At 47.3% G+C, this 22951-nt stretch overlaps 1 protein-coding gene and 2 long non-coding RNA genes across 12 annotated transcripts in view; 1 reads left to right on the top strand and 2 right to left on the bottom strand.

The window, feature by feature from the left end:
• TRAPPC10 (trafficking protein particle complex subunit 10) overlaps positions 1 to 8628 on the bottom strand; it is an 89973-nt gene extending 81345 nt beyond the window's left edge. For 4 of the 8 annotated variants that reach the window (XM_033418427.2, XM_049710388.1, XM_004264607.3 and 1 more), the window contains exon 1: positions 8407 to 8627. In XM_033418427.2, the coding sequence (XP_033274318.2) occupies positions 8407 to 8473 (67 nt within the window). In that variant the 5' untranslated portion in view covers positions 8474 to 8627. Of the gene's footprint in view, positions 1 to 8406 lie in introns of all 8 variants that reach the window. The other 4 variants (XM_049710389.1, XM_049710390.1, XM_049710392.1 and 1 more) reach the window with 2 other exon arrangements.
• Positions 7775 to 13153, top strand: LOC125964522 (uncharacterized). Of its 3 annotated transcripts, none has more exons than XR_007477615.1 (2): positions 7775 to 8408; positions 10990 to 13153. It is a non-coding gene; the product is annotated as an uncharacterized LOC125964522 (long non-coding RNA). The 3 variants fall into 3 exon arrangements; XR_007477614.1 differs by lacking the exon at positions 7775 to 8408 and adding an exon at positions 8767 to 9721; XR_007477613.1 differs by lacking the exon at positions 7775 to 8408 and adding an exon at positions 8767 to 10269.
• A 190-nt stretch (positions 13154 to 13343) lies between these two features.
• On the bottom strand, positions 13344 to 14941 carry LOC117199301 (uncharacterized). The gene is made up of 2 exons (XR_004480514.2): positions 14654 to 14941; positions 13344 to 13685 (listed from the first exon to the last, which is right to left on the bottom strand). It is a non-coding gene; the product is annotated as an uncharacterized LOC117199301 (long non-coding RNA).
• Between the last annotated feature and the right edge of the window lie 8010 nt (positions 14942 to 22951).

Genomic DNA, 22951 nt, shown 5'->3' with positions numbered 1-22951 from the left:
GCCTAAAATAATATTGAGGAATGAAACATCATGTAACACTTGTGCAGGAATACGAAAGCATTTATTTCCCTAGGGGAAAAAAGAGGGAAAGAGAGATTGCAGAAAACGTTCATCTTTTCCTAAGAGATCATCCCACCTTGTATCAACATCTCAAGCCCAAAATTCCAGATACCAGGGACCTGCTCCTTGGTCAGGAGCACAATGAGGACAAGCCTCCAAGGACAGAAGAACTGATATAAAACCAAAGACACACGATGGATGCCGGCCGACGTGCACCTGAATGCCAGTGCAGACACTGTAATGAAGGAGCTGAACAGGGCGCCCAAAAGATCTGTCCACGTCTTGACACCCCAGAACCTGAGAATGAACCTTATTTGGAAAAGGGGTCTTTACAGATGTGATTAAGCTCAGGCTCTCAAATAAGATCATTCCAGATCATATATGGATGGGACCTAAGTCCAATGACAAGAGGTCACTTGTCAGGTCAGACAAGAGACAGAAGGGGAAACCCAGGGAGAGAGAAAGCCGTGTGAAGACAAGGAAGAGACTGGAGTGATGTGGCTACAAGCCAAGGAATGCCAAGGATTTCTGGGAGCTGGAAAGAGGCAAGAAAGGATTCCCACCCCGCCCACCCCCCAAAAGCCTTGGGAGGGAGTACAGCCTTGCTGATACTCTGATTTTCAACTTCTGGTCTCCAGAACGGTGAGAGAATAAATTTCTGTTGTTTCAAGCCATCCAGTTTCTGGTAATTTGTTACAGCAGCCCTAGAAAACTAATACATATGGTATAAAATACAAAAATAGAATGTACATCTTTCCTAGTGCTATACCAATTCATCTTTTAGGTATGTTTTTGGCCACACTTCTCATATGTCAAAGTAAACCCAGATGAACAGGCAATTCAGAAGAGGTCCAAGCACGAGTAAACACATAAAAAGAACCTCACTAATTGTCAGGTATATAACACCAAAACAACTCTGATGGCCTTGGGCTGGGCAAAGAGTTCTTAGGCATGATATTGAAAGTACAATCCATAGGAAAAAAAAAATTGGTAACTGGATTTCATCGAAATTTAAAATGTTTGTACTTCAAGATACATTAACTGAAAGACAACCAAAGATCAGGACCAAACATCTGCAAATCATCTATCTGATAAAGGACATATATCAAGAAAATACAGTGAAACCTTACAACTCATGCAAATGTACAGAGCAGCATTACTCATGACAAAAAGTTGGAAACGATCCAAATGTCCATCAACTGGCGAGTGGATAAACCAGACGTGGTCCATCCACACAGTGGAATACTAGTCAGCAATAAAAAAGGAGCAAATTATAGTTGGTGCAACACGGATGAACCTCAGAAACTGCAGAGTGAGAGAAGCCGGACAGAAGACAGCATATTACGTGATTCACTTCTTTGAAATGTCTATAAAACGCAAATTTATAGGGACAGAAAGCAAATTAGTGGCTGCCTAGGCCTGGGGATAGGAGCAGAGATTGACTGCCAACAAGTTCTTGGGGTGATGGAAATGTTCTAGAACTGAATTATGGTGATAGCTGCACCACTCTGAATATTTACTAACAGTCAGAGGACTGTACATGTACAATGGATATTAATTTTATAGTATGTAGATTAGAGCTCTTAATAAAGCTGTTCAGAAAAAGTCATCCATCAGATTGGCAAAGATTAAAAAGATGACTCCCATCCAGTGGGGCAGAGTATATCTCAGAGGACAGCTTTTTCACAGGGTGATTCAGGGGCAGGTTTCAAAATGTAAACTGCTCCCCCCTTCTGACCCAGCAATTACACTTCTAGATTCCATTCTTTATAATGAAAATGTATTCCTGCTTTTATTTATACACATTTAAGGTTAAAGTTTCTTTTCGAAGAGTTACAGCTATATCTTCTTTCAAGGCTTCATCCAAATGTCAGGTTGACAGTCCCTCAATCCTAAATGTTCCACAGCAGAAGCTGAATCATCGACCTGAGAATGCTTTGTTTTGGTCATAGCTAAATTTCTACTGACTTATAGTAAAGAAAACATATCTGAACACAACTCCGAAGGACCATGTCAAAGATTATGGTCCCTACCATACCACCGAGCTTTGCTTTTACTGGATTAACATGTATTTCCTCAATTCAAAAACTCCAAACAGACAATGTCCCAGTATCAAAAAGAAAAAAAGAAAACAACTAAGTGCATAGCAGTTTACCTAAAAACAAGTCTGAGTAATCAGGATTCAAATTCTAACAAAATGATCTTGATGAAAGAAAATAACTTTACACCATCAAAAGCGCCTACCTTATGGAAGCATTCAATGACATATAACACAGTCTTCCCTTTACAGTAGTGTTTACTCATTTATTGATTTGATTTCTTCAACAAATATGTACTGAGCACCAACTACGTGCTCAGCACCGTCCAGGTGCCAGAAACACAGCAGTGATCATAACAGATAAAGTTCCCGCAATTCTGAACCTCACATTCCAGTGTGCGGGCAGCCTGGGTTAGGGGTGAAAAGAAACAACCAACCATGAAAAAACAAATGTTCTATCACGCGGGTGCTGAGCCAATAAGACTGAATAAAGTCGACGCGATGCCAAACCCTAAGCAGGCCTGGGAAGTGGCACACGAGCAGCCCAGGGAGCAGGAGGGAAGCACCAGCAGGTCAGGAAAGCAATGAGGGCACCACGGGAACAGGGGCTGTAGGAACCAAGTGGTTAAAGGCACAGCCAGGAGGCCAGTGTTGGGGCCAGGGGGCGGTAGGCCGCAGAGGGTCTCAGAGCCCATGGGAAGGTCTGGGAATATTACGCTGAGAAGGTGGGTGGCCCCTGGAGGGTCCTGAGCAGAGGAATTACATGCTGTACTTCTTTCTTAGAGAGACTGCCTTCAACCCCAGAGAGAACGAGCTTCAAGGGCCAGGCTGGAAATGGCGTGGCCAGCTGGGAGGCTGCTGGGGTCCCAGGGAGAGATGAAGGGGGCTGGGGTTTGGGGGAGCAGCAGTGAAGGTGGGGAAAAGGGGCTGAATTCTAGATCAATTCAAAGACAGAATGCTATTTGCTGGTAGACTGAATGTTGGTTGTGACAGAAAAAAAGAAGTTGGGAATGACTACAAGGTCATCAATTTTAAATTTAAAAACCAAATATTCTCTAAGTGCAAAATACTGTGAATACATTTAAAATTCATGTTAAGAGCAGTTCCAAAGGAACGATTTGACTGAAGGCAGGGGCAGAAGGGAGGAAAGGACAGAAGGAAAGGTGATATAAAGGGAGGAGAGAAAGCCCAGGAGGCTGTGGGCAAACGCCAGCAGGGAGACTGTGAGAGAGAGGGGTGATCAGGAGAATCTGAGGCTGCGCAGTCCCCCTCCCGTGGTCTGTCATCTAGATCCGAAGCCCCCAGGCCAGAGCAGAGGGCCCCGAGATCAACAGGGAGCCCCTGGGAGACCACGCACCAAGTTGTGCAAAAGAGACTCCACTCCGTACTGGCAAAAAAGTTTTTTTAGACAAAAAATTCTTCAGTAAGTCACTGGCCTTTTCAATAAAAGGTAACCAAGGTGGCCTTTCCTACCTCCTGTTGTGTGGACCAACCACCATGCTGTCAGTTCCTTTCTAGGGAAAGACCGGCTCATGTGTTATGTCTGCCATGCTTGATTACTTCAGAGATTCATCAGTGCTTGAATAAAAAAAAAAAAACCAGACCCCTGAGTCTCATTGCATAAACCAAACTTTACTAGAAACTCTTCAGAAACACATCTTGTAAATCAGGCACACGAGCTGACGTTCAAGTGGAAAAGGAAGCTTTTCACTTCTGAATTATTGGTTCAATTGAATCCACCCTAGAGTTGGGCTAACATACTAGTAACATGGGTTCCCAAATGCGTGCCCAGGTGCTCAGGGTACCGCAGCAAACCCAGAGAGGGCCCAAGGGGTGTTCCAAATTTTTGAGGGGAAACAGCAATACTGAAGATGTCCCAGGCCCCAGCTGAGCTCATCAGTTTCAATACTACCTCATGCTACAGTTCTTTCAATGCCATCATTATCATCACAAAACAGGGTAACTGCTGTAATAAAAGGGCAAGAATCACCCCCTCCACAGTCAAATAAACAAAGCAGCGGCGTCCAACCAGACTCCCAGGCTAGAGAAGCTGCGCAGCGCCCAACAGGTGTGGCCGTCCCTAATATGTTATTGTGGTTATACCTAAGAATGAAACAAAAATTTTCCTCCAATTTATGTGTATTTTTTTTCAAATAACTACTGTTAGGACATAATACTTAATAAAATTATTTGAACCTAACTACTTAATAAATGGAATTATTAAATATTCTTTTCAGCCTAGAGGTGCCATGAAAAAATTACTGAAGACACTAAGACCACCGTGAACAGAGAAAACTGAGAAGTCTCTCCTGAGTAGCTGACACTCTTTCTGCACATCCATCACTCTTCTGAGTGCTTTACACATACTCATTCAATCCCCACGTCAACCCTGAGACTGGTACCATCCCTGTCCCTATTTCACAGACTAGGAAGTAGTCACACAGTAAGTCCTGCCTGTTTCTATCCACGCACAGGTAGAAGCGATTTCTTCTTCTTCTTCTTCTTTTTTTAAATATTTATTTATTTATTTTTATTTTTGGCTGTGTTGGGTCTTCGTTGCTACACGCGGGCTTTCTCTAGTTGCAGCGAACGGGGGCTACTCTTCGTTGCGGTGCACGGGCTTCTCACTGTGGTGGCTTCTCTTGTTGCGGAGCATGGGCTCTAAGCATGTGGGCTCAGTAGTTGTGGCTCCTGGACTCTAGAGCACAGGCTCAGTAGTTGTGGCGCACGGACTTAGTTGCTCTGCACCACGTGGGATCTTCCCAGACCAGAGATCGAACCTGTGTCCCCTGAACTGGCAGACGGATTCTTAACCACTGGACCACGAGGGAAGTCTGAAGTGATTTCTAAATCAAAGGCAGTACAGATACTAATGCCTTAGTCCCTGCCCTCCAAATACACCCCATGGAACTGCGGTTTCCTAAGGAGAAACGTTTCTGCCACTTCTCAACAGCTGATTCAATATGGACCAAGACCTGCATTTATGTGTGTCAGTTTAAAAAGAGGGCATTTTAAGTTACTTTTCTGGCAATGAAATTGAGAGTGGTTAAATCACAAGCACCATACTTTCACGCTTGATAGAAAATTGCGATGTACAAATTTAAAAACTTTAACCTACAGGGGGGAAAAAACAAAACCCAACCAGGTAAAAAGCATTACGGATCTGCTCAGTTTTGTTGCCTTTTCCCCCCTTTGAAAATTCATGATGTCAGATCTGGAACCCTAAATATAGAGATTGAGAAAAATTAAAGCAGCACCATCCGATGTGACTGGGTGAGAACAGATCATTCGAATGAACACTGTTGTTTTTCAGATACTACATAGTTATGTGCTATCTTAGGTAGGATGCCAACAGCCAATAAAGAAAAGCCACAAATCAGTGGAATTATAATAGCTTTGTCTGCTAAATGAGATGGCTGGGAAAGGAACATTTCTTTCCTAACATACCCTTGGGTCAGAAGCCTCGGTCTTTATTCCAAAGCAGAGAACTGATCCAGTGGTTGAAAAAAAAAAATCTAAGCTCTAACTTAAATTTAGATCAAGTGGATCTGCCAGATTTGTTGGTTTCACTGTGCATCTTTCATGATTAGTCAGTTATACTACAGGTATTCACATTGCTATGACCAGGTGATTCATCGCCCAATGTCATCACACCACTAGTACCGCAGACTGCACGGTGGACACCCCTGTGCATTTCAGACACATCCTCCAGTATTCAGAAGCTTCACCAGGCCTGGAGTCTAAGCAGATCCTCCACAGAGGTAGTCACTCTGCACCAGAGGCAGTCAGGCAGCAGCTTCGGGAAATTTTAATTACGGACTAAAGGCCATTAAAACTCTTAGGTATCTTCAGAATATTATTAAAATAATTTAGCAAGGTTTTCAAGGAATGATGTATTCTGTTTACCCCTAATCTCTGGGGACTTTCCACTCTTCTCATGGCCACAAATGAACAGTTCCTAAATTTACCTGAACTGGTAACATTCTACATTCTTCTCAGAAAGGCTGATGTACAATTCGCTTTCACTCAAAGTAAAACATTCTAAATCCTATGAAAAAAATTGAAAACGAGCACAAACTCTGCTCTCATTTTACAGTGAACAAACACAGACCTCCTCAGGGTGCAATGGCTGGAAAAGTATTAAACAGACTTTTGAAAACTAAAATGCTGCATACTAAAGGAGCTATGTACACAACAGCAAAGCCTCCAGATGGATTTTTTTAAAGCAATTTTCCTACTACCTTTGTCTACATTGCTTACACTAGCGGCTCCCTTCAACACATGTGCAGCTGAAAGAATGGAACAAAATAAAGAAAGTATAACATGAAACCAGGACAGCAAGTGCTCTACCGCAGCTTCAGTCCCAGACACACCAAAATGAAGTCAGCCTTCCTAAAACTTAAAAAGTCTTTAGCTTTTAAAGGGATCTTTTTAAATTTTTAAGGTAACTTTCTCTGAAAGTTTACTGAAGCCACTTTCTTTTCTGAGACTCCAATGAATGAATGGTTGTGCCTTTTAAAACAGAGATACCATCAGTACAGACAACAGTTTTAAACACCGGAAAAACCTCCACCAACATAGCTTTTACAATAAATCTGTAGGAAAGGAAACTATCCTTTAGCTGTCTGTCATGCATGCGCGTATGAAACTAAACACTAGACCCACATCTCAAACACTACCAGGGTAACGATTTACCTGTTTAGTCAAGGTTGAACCCAACCCAAGGCTGAACTTTCTCTTCAGATATGTATTTACATAACGCCCATAGAAACACTGCTATGAGATGTAAGCTAAGGGGTATGTATGAAATATAATTAGACTTGTTAATGTTTCTACAGGCAACACTGATCCAGCACTCACAGTGTGCCGGGCACATGGGGAGGAGTCTCCAGCGTCTGGAAGACACTGAAACCTAACAGGAAGACCACTCCGAGCCTGGCTCCTCTTCCCTGAGGGTACAGAAGGCACCTGGAATTAACCGCAGGGCCTCCAGATCAGCTCTACACACACCTGTTCCCTCGACTAAAGTGCAGTCTTGAGCAAAACCTGCAGCTGTCCTGGTGAAAAGAGAAAACAGCTTCGAACTATGCAAGTGTCCAAATTTAGATGTGACACCATCCCTTTCCCTGAGAAAGTGTATCAGCTAAAGATAAAGCAACAGACTTCAACTTTAAATATACAGTTTCTCAGGGATCTGACAAGAGAAAGCATACAAGGAGAGTAAAAGAAAGAGAGAGAAAGAAACGAGAGAAAGCTCAAGACCTACAGAACTATCTACTAAGGGCTAAGTGCCTGCCTGGATGTTGCTGTAGAAAGAGTGCTTCCTTTCAAAGTGTGGAACACCATCTGAAAAAATTAACTGAAGATAAGAACACTGTCAGAGGTCAAAAATCCTAATAGTCTGAAACACCTGTCTGCAAGTCATCAAAATGTCAGCCAACGTTTCAACACTTTCCATAAACTCAGTGTTTTTGAAAGTATTTAATTCCGAAGTTATGGTTGTAAAAGTTAGAGGAAATTTTTCTGTAACAGGAAAACAATTCCTTTGTGGATGAGTAAATGTGGCGCCAAAAAAAAACCCGACACTCAAAATGAAGAGGCACCAGTCCAGTGGTCCAGAGCGTGGATGAGCTCATCGAACCTTTGCAGCCTCATCTGTGAAATGGGTTTCTGCTCTGTGCCAGCGTCTCGGAAGTGCCTGAGCGGCCTGCGGGGAAGAGCCCTGGTTCGCGGTCCCGGCCCGGCAGAGCCGCTGTGCCCAGGCAAGTGCAGCTGGGCACGGCCGACGGGGCTCCTGAGTCTTCCACTACTTAACACGTTACTGAGTACAAACCCCCGTCTCCTAACAAACACGACAACCGCACGCAAACTTCGTCCACGCTCGCAGAGCCGGGAGACCCTCTGCGGGACCGGAGGAAACAGTGCGCCTGGAGAAGACCGTCCCCGCCGGGAAGAACCGGCCCGAGCGGGGCAAGCTGCCGAGCCTGCCGCCGGACGGGGCGCACAGCGGCGCCCCCTCGGGGCGCGCCCCAGGCGCTGTCCAACTGCAGCCGGACAACCAGAAGAGCGTCCCTGAGGAGGTCAGAGGTCGCCTCCAGGAGAGAGAGATACGAGGTCGGCCCCGGGGAGGTCGGAGGTCGCCCGCGAGGTCAGGGCCCCGCCGCAGCCGCCGCCCCGGCCACACCTCCATTCCAGGAAGCGGCCCGGCCGGGAGCGCGGGGGCCGGGCCGCGGGGGCCGAGGGGCCGGCGACCTGGGCCGGGCTGCACGCCGCGGCTGCCGCCCCCTCCCGCGCCGCCGGGCACTCACAGGTGACGATGGGCTTGTTCTCCATGGTGTAGATCACCGGCGGCACCGGCTCCTCAGGGGCGTCCATGGGCGTCCGGCGTCACCGGCCCGGCCTCCTGCGCCCCATGGGCAGCCCGAGGCCGCGCCGGGCCAGCCCGAGCCTAAGCGGCGCCGCAACCGCGACAGCGACGCCCGCCCGGCCGCTCGAGGTAGCTCCCTAGCCGGCCGCCCGCCGTCGCCGGCCGCCCGCCGTCGCCGCCCGCCGGCCGCACCCGCTTCCGGTGCCGGCGCGCGGTGGTACCGCTTCCGGGGCGCGCGCCTTAAAGGGGAGGCCTTTCCGTCGGGCGGACTCGGTCCTCCGACGGAAAGGCGATCCAGGCTGCGCGAGTGTCAGCGGAGGTATCCTCCGCGTCTCGGGGCCGAAATCCGCGCGGGCCGGACGTGGGCCGCTGTGGGTCCCGCGTGGGTCCCTTACCGTAGGGACTGGACGGCCGGGAACCGCCCCCCAGGCCGGCGCCCTCGGGCGGACAGGGCTGGCGTGGGGAGGGCAGCCGGGACTCGCAGCGGGGCGCCCACAAGCATCGCCCGCAGGAGTGCCCGACGTCGAGGACGACCCCGGGGGTCGCTGACCCGGAGCCCGTGGAACCACCCGGGGGTCGCTGACAGCCGCGTGCGGACACGGGGACCACCCGGGGGTCTCAGACATCCGGACAGGGGGACCACCTGGGGGTCGCTGACACCGACACATGGACCCCGGGAGTCACCGACATCAACAAGTGGACACGAGCGTGTCCATTTCTCACCTGTGTGGGTTGCCGCCCGTAGCCTAGCATTGTTATTTCTACCAGAGGCCTGATGCTTCGGGGGAATCATTAGGACACCGGGTTAATTCCCACCACTGAGCGAATGGCAGTTACCCCTTGCAACACTCTTGGTCTTGTGTTTGTCGTTACATTGGTTTTATGAAGTAATATTGCTGCCATGAAGTAGAACAAGATTATATACCTTCTCAATACAGCCTAGACTCTCCGGCACCACTGTCCTCCTCAAGGCGCACCTGGGAGGCCGACTGCCACAAACTCTGCCCCGCGGTTGGAAGCAACCACCTTTCTCTGCATTGCCACAACACTAGTTTCCTGTCTCCGTGACGCTGTAAAATTCTTGAACTAGGGGCTGCCTTTTACTCATGTCCCCACCTCCAATACCCAGCCACACAGGGCCTTCCACGGAGTAGGCACCTTCTGGGAATGCCACAAAATAAAACCTTACTTTAACTGCATGTACATTTCTTACGCAAGGAAAGTAGGTTTGGGGAAACGTTTGCAAATGAAATAAGGTAAATGTATGTGAAACAGTTTGAGTGTGAACACAGCTGCTAAATGCGTGTGCACAGTGCGGCGCTGTGCTTGGAGGCTGGGTGAGCAGGCAGAGGTCAGGGTCTAGGACAGCTGGAGCCTGTGAGGCAGGGCAGCAGAACAGGAGGTACGGATGAGAGCCAGAAGTGTGCGTGGGGCTCAGCGTAAGGCTCGGCCTCAGCTGTGCTCAGCACTCACTGGATAAGGTTCCACAGGGCTTACCAGGAAGACAGTGAGAACAGGGCAGAAATCCACAAGTCTGATGGAAAGCATTGAATTCTTGACTTACAGATCGAGAGACTCAGGAAAACCTCAGTAGAATACCTACAAAGAGGGACTTCCCCGGCGGTCCAGTGGTTAAGACTTCACGCTCCCAATGCAGGGGGCAGAGGTTCAATCCCTGGTGAGGGAACTAGATCCCGCGTGCCACGCGGTGAGGCCAAAATACAAAAATAATAAAAGGTAAAAGAGAGAGAGGACAGCCACGAATGGGCAGTTATCACATGAAAAGATGCTCAGCATCCATTAGGTATCCGGGAAGCACAAATTAAAGTGACAAAGAGGGGCTTCCCCGGTGGCGCAGTGGTTGAGAGTCTGCCTGCCGATGCAGGGGACGCGGGTTCGTGCCCTGGTCCGGGAGGATCCCACATGCCGCGAAGTGGCTGGGCCCGTGAGCCGTGGCCGCTGGGCCTGTGCGTCCGGAGCCTGTGCTCCACGGTGGGAGAGGCCACGGCAGTGAGAGGCCCGTGTACCGCAAAAAAAAAAAAAAAAAAAAAATGTGACAATGACATATCACTTTACATCTACTCAAATAACAAAAATAAAATACGAAACAGAAGATACCAAATGTAGACTCCAAGGCCAGGTCTCCACGTCTTTAATCTATTCTAACAGAGAACTAAGTCCAGAGAGACTCTGAGAAGACAGACACTAACAATTCTTCCTTCACGGCAATGCTGTGGCCTGGCCCCACTGGCCAACTCTTGCTTGGAAGAATTTTCTTTCTGGATGGAGGGAAGGGGAGATCGAAGATCTTGCGCTCTATCCCAGGCAACACTCTGGCTCAAGGGCAGTAAGGGGGCTCCTGGGCTATTTTTCCCCCAAGCAGACCTATCAGAGATTTATTTTTTTCACATGGGAATTTAGAAAATGCTTGAATTCAGCATACATACTGGCTTAGCAATTCCTTTCAATATTGGTGAAAATGATGCTATTTCTCTTAATCGATGTCCATTCTTCTTTCTTTCAGATCCTTTTCTGCTGAGACAGCATTTGTTTTTTTAAAGGTTGCTGGAACTTGAGCCCAAATGGTCTTTCCTGGTAGCCCATTACATTGTCTTCAGGCTGCAGAGAGCCTGTTCAATTATGTATTGGGATACTGCAGATGCTTTGTCTAAGGGAACACCGCCCTGGGCTTGCTCTGCCCCACTGCTCAGGCCCTCTCCACAGAGGGCTGTGCTAAAACTGAAGGTGAGCCAGCACATGTTCACAGCAGGTTTATTACCGTAGCTGAAACTGGAAACCACCCAGGTGTCCTTTGACGGGTGACTGGTTAAACAATGTGTGGTCCATCGGTACTGTGAAAGACCACGCGGCAACGAAAAAGACTGAACTACTGATACACACAACCACCTGGATGGATCTTGACAGAATTATGCTGAATGAAAAAACTCTAGGACTTCCCTAGTGGCACAGTGGTTAAGAATCCGCCTGCCAATGCAGGGGACATGGGTTCGATCCCTGGTCTGGGAAGATCCCACATGCTGCAGAGCAACTAAGCCCGCGAGCCACAACTACTTACCCGCATACCGCAACTACTGAGCCTGCGTGCTGCAGCTACGAAGCCCGCGCACCTAGAGCCCGTGCTCTGCAACAAGAGAAGCCACTGCAATGAGAAACCCGTGCACCGCAACGAAGAGGAGCCCCCGCTCACCGCAACTAGAGAAAGCCCGCGCACAGCAATGAAGACCCAACGCAGCCAATATTTTTTTTAAAAGAAGAAAAAAGAAAAAACTCTAACCCCCAAAGGTTATATATTATATGATTCCATTTATGGAACAGTCTTGAAATGACAAAATTATAGATGTGGAGAACAGTGTATTGGTTGCCAAGGGGTAAGGGGCGTGTGGGGGTAACGAGGGAGTGGATGTGTCTGTAAAAGGGCAGCAGGAGGGACCTGTGTGCATGGAACGTCGTGAGTCTGGACGGCACCAGTGTCGGCATCCGGATGTGATATTGCGCTAGAGTTTTGCCAGACGCTGCCACTGGGGGAACCTGGGTAAATGTTACCAGGTCCAAGCTTGTACTGCTTGCCGCACACAGGCCAATAAATCGAGGGATGCGGTGTTGGGGCAGGAATAGCGACTTTATTGGGAACGCCAGCAGACAGAGGGGAGGGTGGACTAGTGTCCCAAAGAACCGTCTTGCCCAGGTTTGGATGCTAGTTTCTTTTATAGAGCAAAGAGGGGGAGTTGAGGAGGTAAAGTTATAAAGGCCCTAAGTTGTTGCAAATATTTCCTGGTTCCAGCCAGACTCCCGGAGGGGATGCGTCAATTTCTGCTTTCCTGCAGCCATTTACAGGTGGGCCTGGTCAGGGTGTTTCTGGTGAACTGAAGAAAAGGTATTTTAGCTTAAGCTCATGCATGGGAGGCAGGGTTCCCAGAGATGGGCCATTATGTTTACCTTAAGTTATAGGCAACATCCTTTTACTGATTAACTTGTGGCAAAAGCAATAGAACATGAAGATTAAAGTACAAGAAAGATCCAGTATGAAGTCAGATTTGTTTTTCCCTATTACATAAAGGGTGCATGGGAGCTCTACATACAACTGCGTATGAATCTACATGGTCTCAAAATAGAAGTTTGATAAACTCAACTGACTTTCAAGATGTAACACATGAGTTTCCAAAGAATCCACCAGGTAAACTGTGTATTGCTTTTACCGTTCCACAGCATGCCAGCTCCTCTAACTGCACCTCCTTCGCTCACCAGATGTTCAGGAACATCGCCACCGGCAGCGCTCGGCAGGGCAAGGCAGAGTGGTCCTGAGCCTCTGGGGCAGGTGTTTCCTTACATTTAACCAAGCCTTCCCTAAATGGTAGCCTCAGGGGAGCAAATAGTCCACAAAAGGGAAATAGGAGTAGTAAGATTATGTGGAGAAATAATCTCCCTCATGAGTCATAGAGGAAATGCCATATAAATTTTTTTCTACTAAATTAATAAAAACTTGGTTGGGGGTGGGGGGAGGCTGAGGAAGGTGAGGGTGTGGGAAAGCAAGCAGCCCAGCACACCTGGACAGTGGTTTCTCTGCCTCGGTGGATTCTCTGAGATGCCACCTTTTTACACAGCAGTAGCACCCTTTCATCCTCTGACCCAACAATTCCATTTCTAGATCTCTTTAAGGAAAGTCTCTCCCAAACCTTTATGGATAACAACACACGTGGCAGCGTTGTTGGCAGTAGCCAAAAACTGAAAACAGTGAAAATAAATAATAATGACTAAGTTATATAAATTATGTTGTGTTTATTTGATGAACAATTATGTCACCATCAAAATAGTGTTTAGAAGGTGTTTATGATAGTCTGGAAAATCGTATAATGTTGATTGTTTTTGTTTTTTGCGGTACGTGGGCCTCTCACTGTTGTGGCCTCTCCCGCAGGCTCAGCGGCCATGGCTCATGGGCCCCCCCACTCCGCAGCATGTGGGATCTTCCCAGACCAGGGCACGAACCCATGTCCCCTGCATCGGCAGGTGGACTCTCAACCACTGCGCCACCAGGGAAGCCCTAATGTTGATTGTTAAAGTGGATTCCTGGATCATAAAACTTTCTTCCTTGCCATGACGATGATTGCTACTAGCACTGTTTTTCCCCTCCTTATTGGCGTGGTACCTTTGATGAAGTATGCTGAAAATTGGAGGAATCTGCCACTCCCCAGCTGGAAGACTCTTGGAGGGATAGAATTAAACAGGTTGAAACTGAGGCTTTAGCAACAGAGAAACCGACAGTCAGTGCCTGCCTGTTATCATCTGAAACCTGGATATCTTTAAGGCCTTTGGACCTTTTTAAAGTCTCTGGAGCCTTTTAAAAGGAATAAACATCGGCTTTTAAAAAACTAAAAAAAAAAAAAGTCTTTAACAAACATGAAGGTGTGATATGATCACCACTACATAAAAGTAAAAAAAAAAAAAAAAAAAAGAAAGAAAAACTATTTCCAAAGAGATTGGATGGAAATGCATCCAACTGTCTTGCCCTGGCGGTGACTTCACCCTTTTTCCACCTTATCTGCATTTCCACTTGTCTGTAAGGAGCCCGATTGTATACAAAAAAGAACAGAGCCGCACTGCACCGTTGGCTAGGTAGCTGATTCTGAGCAGGATACTTGGTTTTCTTCCCTTTTCCTGAGCCTCAATTTTCTCAGCTGAAAGCAGGGATCGTGATAGAATCTTCCCCTCCAAAACATGTGTGCTACGCAATTAATTTCCTCAGAACCCTTGAGACAGGTATTCCTATCTCCATTTCACAGATGGGGAAGTAGAGGAACAGACAGAGGAAGTGTTCACCTGGTGGCAGCTCAGAGAACAGCCCCTGGTGCTGGGCCTCTTCAGGAACACGGTGAGTGCGCTCGGGAGCTCCCCGGAAGCCACAGCTCCGGGAGGTGGCGCCTCACCTCATCCCATTTTATCCGGGAGGACCCGAGGCACAGCGGGTTAAAGGGCAGAGCTGGGGGACAAACCGGGCGGAAGCCCCAGCCCACCTGCCCTCCTCGTAGTCTCAATAATGGGCTCAGGTCACTGTTCACTGTTACTGGCTTTGTGCATCACTTTCCACATTTGTTTGTCTAGACACAGTATCCTCTTCCCAGGTTTTATTCTGCATAATGTGACTTAAATAATTAGCAACAATGAAATCAAACCTGGCACTGTGGATGGCATTTCCGGACATTCTGTTCAATGCTCCTATTTTTAGCTCAGTTGCTTCTTTCTTGGCTTTCTGACAGGCTGGATTCTCGCCCTCTCCTTTCAAGCTGAGGTTATCCCCCAAGAGGCCTTTCCGTGCCCAAACCTCCCTGGGTCCCTCACCTGGGTCCCTGCCGGATGCGGACAGAAGGCAGGGGCAGGAATGACCGCCGTGCAGGAGGTCCCCACACGGCCTCCCTCCACCTGCTCCACCAGGGGGCCGCCCTCTTCCCCGGTGGCAGAAGTCAGCTGTGGGAGCAGGGCTCGTGGCTCTTGTGCCAGCTACTGGCACACCTAATACCGGGGGCCGGGGGCAGAAGAGAGTGGTGGGCGGGAAGGCTGAGCCGCCCAGAATGCCAGCCTCCAAAGACACCAAGCTCCATGGGTAAGCAGGAAGGGCGGGGTCAGCTAACCCAGATCTCCGGGTGTGTCTCTTCCCCCATAATCCTCCGCTCACAGTGGCCTGCGTGGTGACTCAGACTCCAGCAGCCACGTAGAGTGCCCCAGGCCCCATGCCCGCAGCTCGCTCTGATTCAACTGCAGCTGGGCGGCCCTGGCACGGGTAGGGTCCTGCCTCCAGGACCCGCTGGGGCCTCCAGTGCAGCCTGAGCAGGATGTGGTGGGAAACCGACACCATCAGGCCCTCCCTCAATGAGTTGGGGGATCAATGTGCAAACCTCACAGTGTGGGGTGCACGGCTCCCAAGCAGGCCCGGTGGCGGGTCAAGCCCACGGAGACAGTGAGCTCAACGACAGTCACCGTTGCGCGCCTGGTCCTTGCCCCCCTCCCCCACGCTCTTCCTCCTCTTTCTGGGGCCACCGACAAAGAAAACCCACCTGCACCAAGTCTGGCTCACGCCCGACCTGACCTAAGACGCAGCCTGATCCGTGTCATGAAGGAGGCGTGCTGCCCTAAAGTCTGAGATAGACGCATCCATGGCCTGGTCACTGAAAAGCAGTGATTCGTTGATTACCTAAATGTTACATGTTTAGTGTGCTGACCAGGAACTTGGCTGGCTCAGAAAAATCACACGTAATGAATGCTTTGTTTTTTTATTAAAAAAAAATTTTTTTTTGGCCTTGCAGCTTGTGGGATCTCAGTTCCCTGACCAGGGATCGAACCCATGCCCGCAGCAGTGGAAGCACGGAGTCCTAACCACTGGACCACCAGGGAAGTCCCCAAATGCTTTGTTTTGAACATCAAGAGTACTTAATAAATAGAAAACGCTTTCTCCCCTTGAATCCTTTAATGAATGTGGAAGCAATATTTGAGGACCATGGTCCTGAAGGAGGCCTGGCAGTTGGCATGGCCTGGCCGCCCTCATGTCTCTGCCAGCTGTCCCTGACCGGACAGGCCAGGAGCTCCAGAACAAAGGTGACAGAAGGCGACAGAGCTGGGCCCACACAGTGTCGGTGGTGAGCTTGCCAGTGTCTGTCTGCCCTGCTCTTGCCGCAGCTGGCACAGAGGCCCCAGGTAGGTTTTCTGAACGAGGGGCTTGCTGTTGTCTCTGGGGTCCTTGCTGCCGTCTGGGCCCCAGGGCTGCTTCCCCAGGCCCAGCGGCCACCTCTGACCCCCAGATCCTCCTTGCCCCTGCCCTTCCTTTGCAGAGATTTCTACAGACCCAGGCAGCCAGATAAGATGGCGAGGGCGAAGGAAGATACGCTGTCCTCCCAGAAACCTCAGACAGGGCATGTTCTTTCTTCAAGGCTACTGCATGGAGGAAAGGAGTAGACGGTTGTTTAAGATACAGCCTCAGGGACTTCCCTGGCAGTCCAGTGGTTAAGACTCCACACTTCCACTCCAGGGGGCACGGGTTCCATCCCTGGTCAGGGAACTAAGATCCCACATGCCGCGGCATGGCCAAAAAATACCCCCCAGAAGATACATCCTCATGTCGGGAGACACAGAGAAAGGCTGGCTCTGTTGGTAAGAGGGGCGTTGACTCTGCCTCTTAGTCCATGGCAGAACCAGTGCAAAAGCAACCATATTCACAGCCCAACAAGATGATCAGTAAGGCGGACGTGAGGGAGGCATTTCCAGCATAGCTACAGGGACAGGCACCACCTCTCCACGTGGCCCTGGAACATTCACAAATGCCGACCGTACACTTACCCACGGATAAAACCTCAGTAACTTTCCAAACTGTAGGAAAATACAAGATTTTCTGATCATAATGCAATAACACCAGAAATTGATAACAAAATAAGGAAACAGAAAAGGCATCCTACTTGGAAATCTACAAATTTTTTCCTAAACAACTTGGGTCAAAGGGCAAATATAAAGCCAACTGCACAATTCCTAAAAATCAAAGATAATGAAAGCACTACATGTTAGGACCTGTGAGCAGTGCTTCATGGAAAACACATCACCTTAAATTCAAATATATCAATTTTTAAAAGAGGAAGAATGAAAACAAATGAATTCATCACTGAATTAAAAGATTAGTAAATGAAAAACAAAAATAACTGATAGGAGAGAAGGAAGGAGTTACCAAAGAAGGTATACAGAATGCCAACAAACAGATGAAAGGATGCTCAACATCACTAATCATTAGAGAAATGCAAATCAAAACCACAATGAGGTATCACCTCACACCGGTCAGAATGGCCATCATCAAAAAAATCTGCAAACAATAAATGCTGGAGAGGGTGTGGAGAAAAGGGAACCCTCTTGCACTGTTGGTGGGAATGTAAATTGATACAGCCACTATGGAGAACAGTATGGAGGTTCCTTAAAAAACTAAAAATAGAACTACCATACGACCCAGCAATCCCACTACTGGGCATATACCCTGAGAAAACCATAATTCAAAAAGAGTCATGTACCAAAATGTTCATTGCAGCTCTATTTACAGTAGCCCGGAGATGGAAACAACCTAAGTGTCCATCATCGGATGAATGGATAAAGAAGATGTGTCACATATATACACTGGAATATTACTCAGCCATAAAAGAAACGAAATTGAGTTATTTGTAGTGAGGTGGATGGACCCAGAGTCTGTCATACAGAGTGAAGTAAGTCAGAAAGAGACAAATACCGTATGCTAATACATATATATGGAATCTAAAAAAAATGGTCCTGATGAACCCAGGGGCAGGACAGGAATAAAGACGCAGACGTAGAGAATGGACTTGAGGACACGGGGAGGGGGAAGGGTAAGCTGGGATGAAGTGACAGAGTAGCATTGACATATATACACTACCAAATGTAAAATAGATAGCTAGTGGGAAGCAGCTGCATAGCACAGGGAGATCAGCTCGGTGCTTTGTGACCACCTAGAGGGGTGGGATAGGAGGGTGGGAGGGAGACGCAAGAGGGAGGGAATATGGGGATATATGTATACATATAGCTGATTCACTTTGTTATACAGCAGAAACTAACACCATTGTAAAGCAATTATACTCCAATAAAGATGTTTAAAAAAAAAAAAGGAAGGAGTTAATAAAGACAAAAGAAGTGAGAAAATAGAAAGCTGTAGAAAGAAATAATCTGGCACTTTGGAAAAAGTAAGTAAGTGACTAGCTAATTGGGTGAAGGAAAAGGGGAGAGAAAGTACAAATACACAAAATAAAAATGACAAGGTGAGAAATAACCACAGAGACAAAAAAAGTCTTTAATTTAAATGACTAATTTGTACTAATTAATTTAAGCAACTATTTGTTTAAAATAAAATTTAAACCATGATGAAATTTAATTTTCTAGGAAAAAATTGACTCATAAACATAGGAAGACCAAACAGATAATTTCCAAATAAGACATAGAAAAAGTAGTTTAAGACCCCCCCACCGAATCTCACCCAATCAGACAGTTTCCCAGGGAAAGTCTACCCATCTTTAAAACTACTCCATAGCATAGACAAAGAAGGAAAACTTACAGATTTTTTTAACTGAAGAAGTGTACTATTGATGCCAAAACCTGATGAAGACTGCACACAAAGAGAACTCAGTGTAACTTACAAATATCAATGCTAAACCCTTAAATAAAATATTAGCAAATAGGATCCATCAACTCTCTTTTTTTAAATTAATTTATTTTTGGCTGCGTTGGGTCTTCGTTGCTGTTCACGGGCTTTCTCTAGTTGCGGCGAGCGGAGGCTACTCTTCGTTGCGGTCCATGGGCTTCTCATTGTGGCGGCTTCTCTTGTTGCGGAGCACAGGCTCTAGGTGCGCGGGCTTCAGTAGTTGTGGCGCACGGGCTCAGTAGTTGTGGTGCACAGGCTTAGTGGCTCCGCGGCACGTGGGATCCTCCCCGACCAGGGTTCGAACCCGTGTCCCCTGCATTGGCAGGCAGACTCGTAACCACTCTGCCACCAGGGAAGTCCGATCCATCAACCCTTAAAGAATAATCTATTACCAAGTAGAGTTCAAAGCAAAAGTGAAAAAGCAAGTTAAGATTAGAAAATCTATTCGTATAACCCATAATGTTAATAGATTTAAGGATGAAACCCTTATGATTACCTCTATTCATTCAGAAAAAGCATTTCCCAAATTCATCAGTCATTCTTGAAGTTAAAAAGAAATGCTTCATAAGATAGGAATTGACGGACTCTTCCTTAACTTAGCAACAGTATAACATTATACTCATATAAATACCAGCCCCAAACTCAGCACTGTACGTAATGAGGAGACTCTGGACTTCCTCCCGTTAAAGTCAGAAACAAGACAGGACTCCCCGGTACCATTACCCCTGTGTAACACTGAAATAGACACCCATCATCAGCGCCATCAGGCAAGAGAAAGAAATTAGAGGCACAAAAACGATCACTATTTTGGAAATCAGATTCAATAAAGAATCCATTTTAAATGAGCACAAATAATAAGAGAGTTTAGCAGATTTCTTTTAACGTTAAAATAAGGACTTCCCTGATGGTGCAGTGGTTAAGAGTCCACCTGCCGATGCAGGGGACATGAGTTCGAGCCTGAGTCTGGGAAGATCCCACATGCCGCAGAATGGCTAAGCCTGTGCGCCACAACTACTGAACCTGCACTCTACAGCCTGCGAGCCACAACTACTGAGCCCACGTGCCACAACTACTGAAGCCCGCGCACCTAGAGCCCACACACAGCAACGAAGACACAGTGCAGATGAAAGAGTAAAATAAAATAAACTGGAGCAAGTTAAAAAAAAAGCCCCCCCAAATAAATTAAAATATATTAAAATTAATAATATATTAAAATTAATCAATATTGTGTTAATATACAGTAGACTTCATATATGTCTATAGTGATTGGCAGATTGTGTGTGTGTGTGTGTACCGTGTAGAAGATATGGGAGAGAGAACCTCACAATAGCAACAACAAAAAAGATAAAGTATCTGTGAATACCTGTAACAAGGAATGTGCGAAATACGTATGAGAAAGACCTTCAAAGACCCCAAAGTTGATTTGCATGCTCTTGGCTGGGACAACTCAACATCGTGGATACGCCAATTCTCCCTAAATTGACTTCTAAATTTAATGCAAGCCTTATAATTAAAAGTACCAACAAGCTTGTTTCTCTGCTTCTAGAAAAGCTGATTTCAGCCAGGAAAACCCCGTAAAGAAGAGTAACGAGCAAACCCTAAAGCACCCTTGTAAAGCGTTCCACGAAGCCTTAATAATCAAAACGAGTGCAAGGGACTACGTGCTACCCACAGAACAGTGGAACAAAATTAGAAAATCAGAAATAGACCCAAATACGTATGGGGATTTAGTATGTGATAAAGTTGGAATTTCAAATCAAAAGGTAAAAAAATGGACTTAAATGAAAATCGTTTGGAAGTGTAAGGAGGGACTGAGAGGCACTGAATAAAGAAATACAGGTTGTACTTCTGTTCTTTTTAGAACTGTTTTCAGCAATGGGGCCGAATTAGTGCAACAACACAAGCAAGAAGGCTTTCCTGTTCATTTATCTGCCTGCTGCCCTGTGGCCGCCACACCGCCCGGGCTGATTCTGTGTCTCAGGGGATTCTCATTGAGTGCAGTGATTTTTAAAAATACCATCTATGAGCAGTTACTGTGTGCTAAGGGATTTACATACATGTATCTAATTGAATCCCAGCCACTGACAAAATAGCTCTTATCTCCATTGTATCATTGATCTATTTATCAAATAGAATCAATACCAATTATAGAGCTTCTGGGAGGCTTATCAGATATTTGAAAAAGAGTCATCAAATAGACAGACATTTAATAAATTATGTTGGGACAACTAAGTACCCAAGTAGAAAAAGATCAGATTAAATCCTCGCCTCGGGGAGATCAAAAATCTACACGTAGAAGGGACTTCCCTGGTGGTGCAATGGTTAAGAATCCGCCAGGGATTCCGTTTGATCCCTGGTCCGGGAAGATCCCACATGCCGTGGAACAACTAAGCCTGAGTGCCACAACTACTGAGCCTGTGCTCTAGAGCCCGTGAGCCACAACTACTGAGCCCGTGTGCCACAACTACTGCAGCCTGCCTGCCTAGAGCCCGTGCTCCGCAGCAAGAGAAGCCACTGCAATGAGAAGCCCGCGCACCGCAACGAGGAGGAGCCCCTGCTCGCTGCAACTAGAGAAAGCCCGCGCGCAGCAACAAAGATCCAATGCAGCCAAAAATGAATGAATGAATTTTTAAAAATGTACACGTAGAAAGTGAAACCACGAAATCATTAGAAGAAAACACAACAAATTTCTTTATGACCCTGGAGTGAAGAAGGCCTTTCTAATATGTGTCAAAATCCAGAGACCAAAAAATAAAAGGTTGATGAATTTGGGTAAAAATAAAAACACATGCCTGGGAAAAGATATCATAAGCAAAGTCAAAAGATAAAAGACAAGCTGGAAAAAAAATGGTAACATATATCATAAAGGGCTAATCTTCCTAATATACAATATATAAAGAGCTCCTACAAACCAAGAAGAAAAAGAAAAACCCAATAAAAAGAGGTGAAGATGTGAACCACTCCCACGCCAGTTTGTAAGAAGTAGGTCCTCAGGTTACCCATAGCTTTTGCCCAACTTGGCCACCAATTGAAAGTTTCCGTGACCCCCTCCTGGGTCCAAATAATTTGCTAGAGTGGCTCACAGAACTCAGGGAAACACTTCTTTTCATTTACCAGTTTATTAAATGATATGATAAAGGACACAGATGAAAACGCAGATGAAGGGATACACAGGGCGAGGTCTGGGAGGGTCCTGAGTACAGGGGCTTCTGTCCCCGGGGAGCTGGGGTGCATTACTCTCCAATTATGTGGATGTGTCCACCAAACTGGAAGCTCTCCAAACCCACACTAGTGGGATTTTAGGAGCCTTCCTTCCATCAGCGTGACCGATTATTAACTCCATTTCCAGCCCCCTCCTTCCTTAAGAGGATGGGAGGCAGGGCTGAAAACTCCAAGGTTCTCATCCTGGATTGGTCTTTCTGATGACCTGCCCCGACCCAGGAGCCACCCAGAGTCACCTCATTGGGACAAAAGATGCTCCTGTTGCTCTTGTCACTTGGGAATTTACAAGGGTTTCAGGAGCTCTGTTCCATGAACCCAGGACAGAGCCCAATATAAATTTTCTGTTATCTCACACCCATCAAACTGGCAAAAATCCAGTCTGACAACACACTGAATGGGTGACAGGGTGGGAAACTGGCCTCCCGTGCAATGCAGCCACTTCTGTGGGTGTGGACTCGCAGTGTCCATCAAAATGACAGGGCCTTCAGCACCATCGGGTCAGACCGCCAGCTGCTCAGAGGAGGGGTGTGGCCGCCGGGCCTGCCTGTCCATGGGGAGTAGGGGAAGGAGACACGAGTAGACAGGCCCTGGGAGACTGGGACCTCTCCACGCGTGCTGGGTTGTAGGGCGAGTGCATTAAGTACTCAGAAAAACTGGATTGACTGTATTTAACCTTTCCTCTCATTTAAGAACCCTCCTGGAAATGGAGGGATTTTTCTCATCTGAACTTTACACGCAGACAGACATCCCACTCAATAAAACTGGGTGGGTTTGGGGTTCTTTATAATAAAGCGATGTCTTAAGGACTGTCTTTAAAAGCAGGCAGGCCCGGGGCTTCCCTGGTGGCGCGGTGGTTGAGAGTCCGCCTGCCGATGCTGGGGACGCGGGTTCGTGCCCCGGTCCGGGAGGATCCCGCGTGCTGCGGAGCGGCTGGGCCCGTGAGCCGTGGCCGCTGGGCCTGCGCGTCCGGAGCCTGTGCTCCACGTTGGGAGAAATGCAGGCAGGCCCCTTCCTCAGCGGCGTGGCCCCTGTGTCCCTGGCAGAGGATGTATGGTAACCACGGCAACTGCTG

This window comes from Orcinus orca, chromosome 5, assembly GCF_937001465.1.
Source record: "Orcinus orca chromosome 5, mOrcOrc1.1, whole genome shotgun sequence".
Classification (NCBI taxonomy): domain Eukaryota; kingdom Metazoa; phylum Chordata; class Mammalia; order Artiodactyla; family Delphinidae; genus Orcinus; species Orcinus orca.
This window is presented reverse-complemented; position numbering and strand designations above follow the sequence as displayed.